Raw genomic sequence first — 8,317 nt, 5'->3', positions numbered from 1 at the left:
GGCCCGCGCCGCCCTCCCGCCGCCCGCTCCGGCCCGCCCCGGCCATTACCGATTGCGCTGCTCCTTGAAGAGCGCGGTCAGGGCGCGGAGAGCCTCCAGGTCCTGGATGGGCGCGGGCACCATGACGCCGGACAGCCGGGCCGGAGGCAGCCTGGGCGCCGCCATCTTGTCGCTCGCAGCTCTCGCCGAAGCTGGAGACGAGGAGGAGGAGCCCGGCCTGCCAGGCCGCTGCAGCTGCACGCCCCGAGGCTAAGCCGCGGCCGGGGCGGGAGAGCGCGAGGGCACGCGCACAGGCTCGCCTCCGGCGGGAGCTGCGGACGACGCGACGAAAGGAGGGGGCACCCGCCGGAAGTCCCGCCTGAGAGGAGGGGGCGGTGGACGGAAGTTCGGTCTGAGGGGAGGGGGCGCCGCGCGGAAGTTGTGTGTGAGGGGAGGGGGCGGCGGGCGGAAGTTGGGTTTGAGGGGAGGGTGATGTGGGGGTTGAGGTTCAACCTGAGAGAAGGGGATGCCTTACAGAGGGTCCCCCGCTGGGAGGGGGTGCCGCAACAGGGTCTTTGTGTTGGGGGGGTGCTAGGGGCCGAGGGTGCAGAGGGACGGAGGTGCAGGGCAGAGGCTCTCCTGAGAGGAAAGCTGAAGGCCTGGACCCTGCGGTTGAAGTGGGGGGATGAGTGCCGCCACCCTGACCCAGGAAAACTGGAGCAGCTTGTCACCGGCTTGCACGTTTCAGACACTGAAAGCTCTGTTCACAACACTTACCGATCATTTACTGAGTACCTGGCACTCTGCTTAGGGTGACAATACATTACTCCAGCGCATCCAGGACTTAAAATACAAGTAGAAGTCGAGGAGTGAAATTCTACAGTAGTAGGATCACTATAAAGGAGCCCAGGTGGTGCAGTTGTTAAGCACTCTGCTGAAAGGTCGGTGGGTCAACCCACCAGCAGCACCCTGAGAAAAGACCTGGCGATCTGCTCCCGTAAAGATTACAGCCTAGGAAACCCAATAGGGCAGGTCTACTCGGTCCTATACGGTCCCTATGAGTCAGAATCGACTGGACAGCACAGAACAGGGTCAGAATTGTTTTTTTTCTAAGAGCGTGGAAACAAGACTTCTCTGGCTAGGATTGGGAACTCATTTTCATTCCACCTCGCTTTATCATTCCGTATATACTTTCAATGAGCAATGTTGCCAAGCCTTGTGCTAGATGATGAAGATAGATCAATAAGAGATGTCCCAACCCGAAGGGTCTCACAGACTATTCAGAGAAATGGGGCGGGGTGGGGGGGAGGGAGGCAAACAAGTGAGGTCCAGTTGATAACTGTTATGATAGAAGACTGGAGAAACTGTGGTGGGAACACTTCCAATATGTAAATAAACACATACCCTCTACATTCAGATTTGAAGAGTAGGAGTGTGTTTATAATATGGCACTTTTGACACTCTGCTAAATAAAATTTGAAGACACGATAAACACTACCAGCCAGAGTATGCAGGAAAAATGCATCTTGCACGAGCAAGTTAGTTGGTGTCATTCAGTCTCAACGTTTGATTGACTATATTCATTCATTCCAAAAAGATTTTTTGAGTGCCTACTATGTCTCAGGCATTGGATCACCTAGCAGTGCCCAAGACTATTCAAAATATTTAACAATCTTTAGGCTAGCAGGATATCTCCCAATATTTCCTTGAGGACTAGGGATAGTAAAATCTATTGTCATACATGAACTCTCTGATCATATCTCCTACTAGTCTCTTACTCCTCCATTGTGCTTCAACCATACTAACTCCTGGTTGTACATTACTAGGCAAAGTACTCTCCTGCCTCAGGACTTTGCACATGCTTGTCCTTTGGCATGGAACACCTTCAGTACTCCCCCCCTTCCCCACCATACCATCATGGCTTTCTTCCTTACGTCCTTCAAATATCTGCTCAAGTGGTCTTTTAATGATGTTCTCTGATCAATCTGTTTACAACTGTAATACCAGTACCAGTTGCTGTCGAGTCGATTCCAACTCATGGAAACCCCATGGGTGTCAGAGTAGAACTGTGCTCCCTAGGGTTTTCAAGGGCTGATTTTTTGGAAGCAGATCACCAGGGTCTTTCTTCCAAAGTGCCTCTGGGTGGCCTTGAACTTCCTACCTTTCTGTCAGAAGCTGAGTGCGTTAACCGTTTGTACCACCCTAGGACTCCTGTTTGTTGTTATTATTGTTTTCTCCATAGTACTTCTCGTTCTCTATAATATATAGTCTGCTGAACTATTTTGTTTATTATGTGTTTCCCCTATTAGATTGTAAGCTCCACAAGGTCAGAGATTTTTGTCTATTTTGTTTACTTTTGTATCTCTAGCACCTAGAAAAGGTCCTATTATGTGGTAAGTGCTCAATAAATATGACTTGAATAAATTAACAAAGAATATTTTTTAAAAATTAATTTGCAGAGAGGAGAAAGGAAACACCATGCCTCTAAAAGAAGTACAAAATCCAAAAAGTAGAGGAAAGATGGATGGAAAGTGAGGAAGAAAAACATTAAGGAAGAAGATTTAAAAACAGAGAGAGAGACATTAATAAGACAGACAAAAAGTCCAAGGGCAAGTATAAGAAACGAGGAAATTAAATGAGGCCAACGGTAGGTGTTATTGACTGCCTGGAATCAACTAGAGGATTTCAACCTTGACTGAATTGACAGAACCAAGTTAATATTTCACTTGAGCTAACTGGATTTTTTTGTGTTATATAACTGTTTGCTTTAGATAAAGCAGATGAACATGCCACCATGTTGATTAAACTTCAGATGAAATTTGCGATATAAATTTGTGTCTTCAGCCCATTGCAGAAAAACTGGATCAACAATAATTCGGTAATTAAGAAAGAAAGGATGGAAGGAAGAAGAAGAAAGAGAGAGAGAAAGCAGAGGAGAAAGTGGTGAGGTACAACGCAAAAACCTATTTAGACCAAAGGACATGGTTTTGGCAAAGAAAAGACAGAGGAAATAATTGAAAACTGGTAAAGAGAATGAAAGATGGGTGACAGAGGTATAGAAAAAGTCTTGTTTGTGCTGGCCCCTCCGTCTGCAACCATCCTTACCATCTCTGCCTGTAATTCTCTCCCTAGAAGGCTTACGTCATATACCACCTATTCCACAAAACCTCATGTGTCAGTCAGGAAAAGCTCTCCTCAGTCTATACCTCTTTTGGCACTGACTCTCCATGGGCAGCCCTGTACTATGTACATGTGTTTATGTACCTGTCCCCCACCCCCCATCTGAGGCCCCTCAAGGCAAGGACTTTGTTTTCCTTATCCCATTCAGCACAAAGTTCAGGGTATTGTGCTAGAAGCAATTCTGTATTTGTTGACCTGAAAACTTTGGGTATTGAGAAAAAGGAGGAAAAAATAACAGAATCGTGTAATTGTTAAGAGCAGGAATCTGCAGACTCTGGCCTGCAAGCCAAATTGTACCCACCACCTATTTTTGTAAATAAAATTTTATTGGAAACTTATCATGCTCATTCATTTACATATCATCTGTGGCTGCTTTGGTGCTACCACAGCGGAGCTGAATAGTTGTGACAGAGACTGTATGGCCTACAAAGCCCAGGTTGTTTACTATTTGGTCCTTTGTAGAAAAGATCTGCCAACCTCTGGTTAAGAGCATAGGCTCTGGAGTCAGACACATCTTGATTTCAAGACTTACTATCAAGCTACAGTCATCAAGACGCTATGGAATTGGCATAAGGATAGACGTATAGACATATAGATCAATGGAACAGAATAGAGAGTACAGAAATAAATCCGCACTTATATGATCAGTTAGTTTTTGACAAAAGTGCCAACATAATTCAAAGGGGAAATCAATGAGATGCCACTATACACCCACTGGAAAGGCTAAGGTTAAGAAAACAATAACAAGTGTTGAGGAGCAACCCGAACTCGTACCTTGCTGGTGGGAATGCAAATGTGTACGGCCAGTTTGCAAAACAGTATGGCAGTGCCTTAAAAAGTTAAACGTACACTTACAATATGTCTCAGCATTTTCACTTATGTCCACACAAAGACATGTATACGAAGGTTCCTGGTAGCATGATTCTTCATACCCAAAAATTGGATGAAACCCAAATGTCCATCAACTGGTGAAGGGATAAACAAATTGTGGTATATCCATACAATGGAATGCTACTCAGCAATAAAAAATAACACAATGTTCCCACATGTAACGATGTGAAAGAATATCAAAAAACACTAAATGAAAGACGTCAAACACAAAAGAGTATGTACTGTATAATCCTGTTTATATGAAATTCTAGAAAAGGCAAAACAATAGAACTAGAGAAGGAGCCCTGATGGCACAATGGTTAAAAGTGCTCAGAGGTTCAAACCCACAAGCCACTCCACGGAAGAAAAGACCTGACTATCGGCCCCCCGTAAAGATCGCAGTGTAGGAAACCCCATGGGACAGTTCTACACTGTTCTGTAGGGTCATTATGAATCAGATGGACTCGACAGCACGAAAGAACAACCACATAGTACAGGAAAGCAGATCAGTGGTTGCACTGGGGCAGGGGTAAGGGGAGAAGGTTGAGTGTGAGGGGACACGAGGAAACTTAGGGTGAGGGAACTGTTCTATATCTTGACCGTGATGGTGGTTACCGATTGTATACAATTACTAACAGTCATCAAACTATACTCTTGGAAAAGGTGGATTTTCCTGTATGTAAATAATAGCTCAGTGAAAAAAGTCAATAACAAAAAAAAGGCATGGCTGGCCATGGTGGATAACTGGCAGCAGACTTCCATCCTGCTATAAGCAACTAGAAGACTCAATGAAATATATTTAAAAAAAATAATTGTTCAGATCCTGAATGATAGGCAACATAGGACTGTGAGCCCTGAGAGAACAGAAATATATGAAGATCCTGCTGCTCACCCTGGCTTTCTGCCTGGACACACTTTGCAAATCACAGCACAAGAAGCAGAGGTCCAGGAGAGCAAGACCCTCTCACTGAGCTGAAGAGACCGAGATCAGTTTGCAAACTGAGGTGGCTGGAATTTGCAGAGGTGGAAGCTCTGCAGAGAAAGAACTCCAGAAGTCAGATAGGCATCTTCTTGAGTCTCTGGCTAAATATTAAACTGTGCATGCACAGATGACATTCCACGAAGCAAGACAAAGAACAACTATCAGGGAACTGTAAGCTTAAAAAGCTCAAGAGCTCACACAGGGCTGAGAGATGTTTGAGATCTGACCAGTCAGACACATTCAACAACACGGAAGAACCTCGTAACCGTTATTATAAGTGAAAGAAGTCAAAGAAGAAAGACTACGTAGTGTATGATTCCATTTATATGAAATTTCTAGAAAAGGCAAAAACTATCCAGACAGTAAGCAGATCTGTATTTGCCTGGGGTGGGGGTGGGAACAGGGATAGACTGAAAATGAACAGAAGGGAAATTTTGGGGGTAATGAAAGTGTTATGAAAGTGTGATAGTTGCACAAACAAATAGATTGACCAAAATTCATCAAATTGTTAGAGGATAAAAAAGCTCCTGGCATGCTAAAGGGCCCAGGCAGATATGGAGCCCCTGGTCATGGCATCAAGTGACCACGTGGCCAATACTGCCCACCAGGGGCTGGATTCTATTAGATCCTCCAAGGGTACAACAGCAATTCATTATAAGATGGAAGTGGTACGTCTGGGATTGACTACTACCAGGGCCAGAGGCAAAAGTAAGCTGCATGAGCAAGCACCCCAAACTCTCAAGTCATCCAACACTGATGCATGGAAACATGTCCTTCCCTAAGCTCTCATCTATGGCCACATGGGCTGGGGTCCCTTATGATCAGATAGAGAAGGAAAAAAAGCAAGCTTGGTTCACAGATGGGATTGCTTGGTGCATTTGTTTCTGATGGCTGCTTTAACAAATTACCACAAATTTAGTGGCTTAAAACAGTACAGGTTTATTCTCTTACACTTCTGGAGGTCAGAAGTCTAAAATGGGTCTCACCTGGCTATAAATGAGGTGTCAGGAGGGCTGTGTTCCTCCTGGAGGCTCGAGGGGAGAATCTGTTTTCCTGCCTTTCCAGCTTTAGAGACCATCCACTTACCTTGGCTTGTGGTCCCTTTCTCCGTCTTCAAAGCAAGCAACAGTGAGTTAAGGTCTTCTCACACCACCATCTCTCTGGTTCTTTGCTTTCTTCATCAGATCTCCTTCTGTGACTCTGGCACTGACTCTCCTGTCTCTCTTTTTTACTTATAAGGACCCTTGTGATTACCCGTGGACACCCCTGGATCATCTAGGATAATCTGCCCATGTTAAGGTCATATGATTAGCAACCTTAATTCCATCTGCAACCTTACTTCTCCTTTGCCATGTAATGTAAAATATTCTGAGTATTAGAACATGGACATCTCTGAGGGAAGAATTATTCTGCCTACCACGATTGACATGCGGGTACAAGCCGAAAGTGGACTATGGCTATACTGCAGCTCATTCAGGGATGGCTTTGAAAGACAGCAATAAGGGGCAGAGTTTAGAGTGGTGTGCTTGGTCACGTGGAAAGAGAAGGGGTCCAAGGTTAGAATAATACAGATTCATGGGCAGTGGTAAATGGCTTGGCTGCTTGGTCAGAGGCCTGAAAGAAGAAATATCAGAAGATTGGGAACAAGAAGAGCTAAGGAAGAAGCAAATGGATGAACCTAAGGGAATAGGCACCAAGAATAAAGATCTTTGTATCACATGTCAATACCCACCAGGGAGTATCCAATACAGAAGAGGCAATAAACACTTAAGAAGACAGAATGACTTTAGCCACTACTCTTTGTCATCAGCCACCCTGGAACTGGCACAGTGTTCTCACAAAATAATTAGTCGTGGTGGCAGGGACTGAGGCTATGCATGGGCTCAACAGCATGAGTGACCATTCATTACAACCGGTCTACCCAATGCCACTGTCAAATGTCAACCTGTCAGCAACTGAGACCAACGCTGAGGCCCCAATATGGCACCATTCCACAAGGAGACTGTCATAGTCATCTAGCACTGCTATAACAGAAATAACACAAGTGGATGGCTTTAACAAAGAGAAATTTATTCTCTCACTGTTCAGTAGGCTAGAAGTCTGAATTCAGGGCGCTGGCTCCAGGGGAAGGCTCTCTTTCTCTGTTGGCTCTGGAGGAAGGTCCTTGTCCTCAGTCTTCCTCTGGTCTGGGAGCATCTCAGAGCAGGAACCTCAGGTCCAAAGGACGCGCTCTGCTCCCGGCACTGCTTTCTTGGTTGTATGAGGTTCCTATGTCTCTCTCTGTTTGCTTCTCTTTTATGTCTCAAAAGAGACTGGCTTAAGACACTATCTAATCTTGTAGATCTCATCCATATAACTGCCACTAATCCCTCTCATCTTATTACATCTTAGTGATAGAATATACAACACATAGGGAAATCATATCAGGTGACAAAATGGTAGACAATCATACAATACTGGGAATCATGACCTAGCCAAGTTGACAGATATTTTTGGGGGACACAATTCAATCCATGACAAAGACCAAGCATGCACTTGATGGCAAGTTGACTCCATTGAACCCCTACCACCCTGTTAGAGGCAGCCATCCATCTTTACTGGAATAAATGCATATTCCACTTATGAGTTTGCTTTTCATATCCACAGGATTTGAGCTAGCGTTACTATCCAAGAGTTTACAATGCTGTCAGAGATAGGATAACATCTATATGCCTAAAAAGAAAACAAGTTAACGAGACTACTATTCAAATTTGCACGCCAACCACTAAGGTGAAAGATGAAGAAACTGAAGATTTTTACCAACTTCTGCAATCTGAAATTGATCAAACATGCAGTCAAGATGCATTGATAATAACCGTCAATTGGAATGTGAAAATTGGAAACAAAGAAGGATCTGTAGTTGGAAAATATGGCCTTGGTGATAGAAAAGATGCCAGAGATCGCATGATAAATTTTGCAAGATCAATGACTTCTTCATTGCAAATACCTTTTTTCAACAACATATATGATGATTATACACGTGGACCTCATTGGATGGAATACACAGGAATCAAATCAAAATTGACTACATTTGTGGAAAGAGATGATGGAAAAGCTCAATATCATCAGTGAGAACAATGCCAGGGGACGACTGTGGAACAGACCATCAATTACTTATATGCAATTTCAAGTTGAAGCTGAAGAAAATTAGAACAACTCCACGAGAGCCAAAGTACGACCTTGACTATATCTCACCTGAGTTTAGGGACCATCTCAAGAATAGATTTGACACATTGAACACTAATGACCAAAAACCAGCAAAGTTGT

At 44.3% G+C, this 8,317-nt stretch overlaps 1 protein-coding gene across 1 annotated transcript in view; it reads right to left on the bottom strand.

The window, feature by feature from the left end:
* ATXN10 (ataxin 10) overlaps positions 1-312 on the bottom strand; it is a 207,959-nt gene extending 207,647 nt beyond the window's left edge. The window contains exon 1 of the mRNA XM_023734618.1: positions 50-312. Within this exon, the coding sequence (XP_023590386.1) occupies positions 50-165 (116 nt within the window). The 5' untranslated portion in view covers positions 166-312. The remainder of the gene's footprint in view (positions 1-49) is intronic.
* Positions 313-8,317: the final 8,005 nt, after the last annotated feature.

The sequence above is a fragment of the Trichechus manatus genome, unplaced genomic scaffold (assembly GCF_000243295.1).
Source record: "Trichechus manatus latirostris isolate Lorelei unplaced genomic scaffold, TriManLat1.0 scaffold00069, whole genome shotgun sequence".
Lineage (NCBI taxonomy): Eukaryota > Metazoa > Chordata > Mammalia > Sirenia > Trichechidae > Trichechus > Trichechus manatus.
The sequence above is the reverse complement of the archived record's forward strand: the minus strand, read 5'-3'. Positions and strand labels throughout refer to the sequence as shown.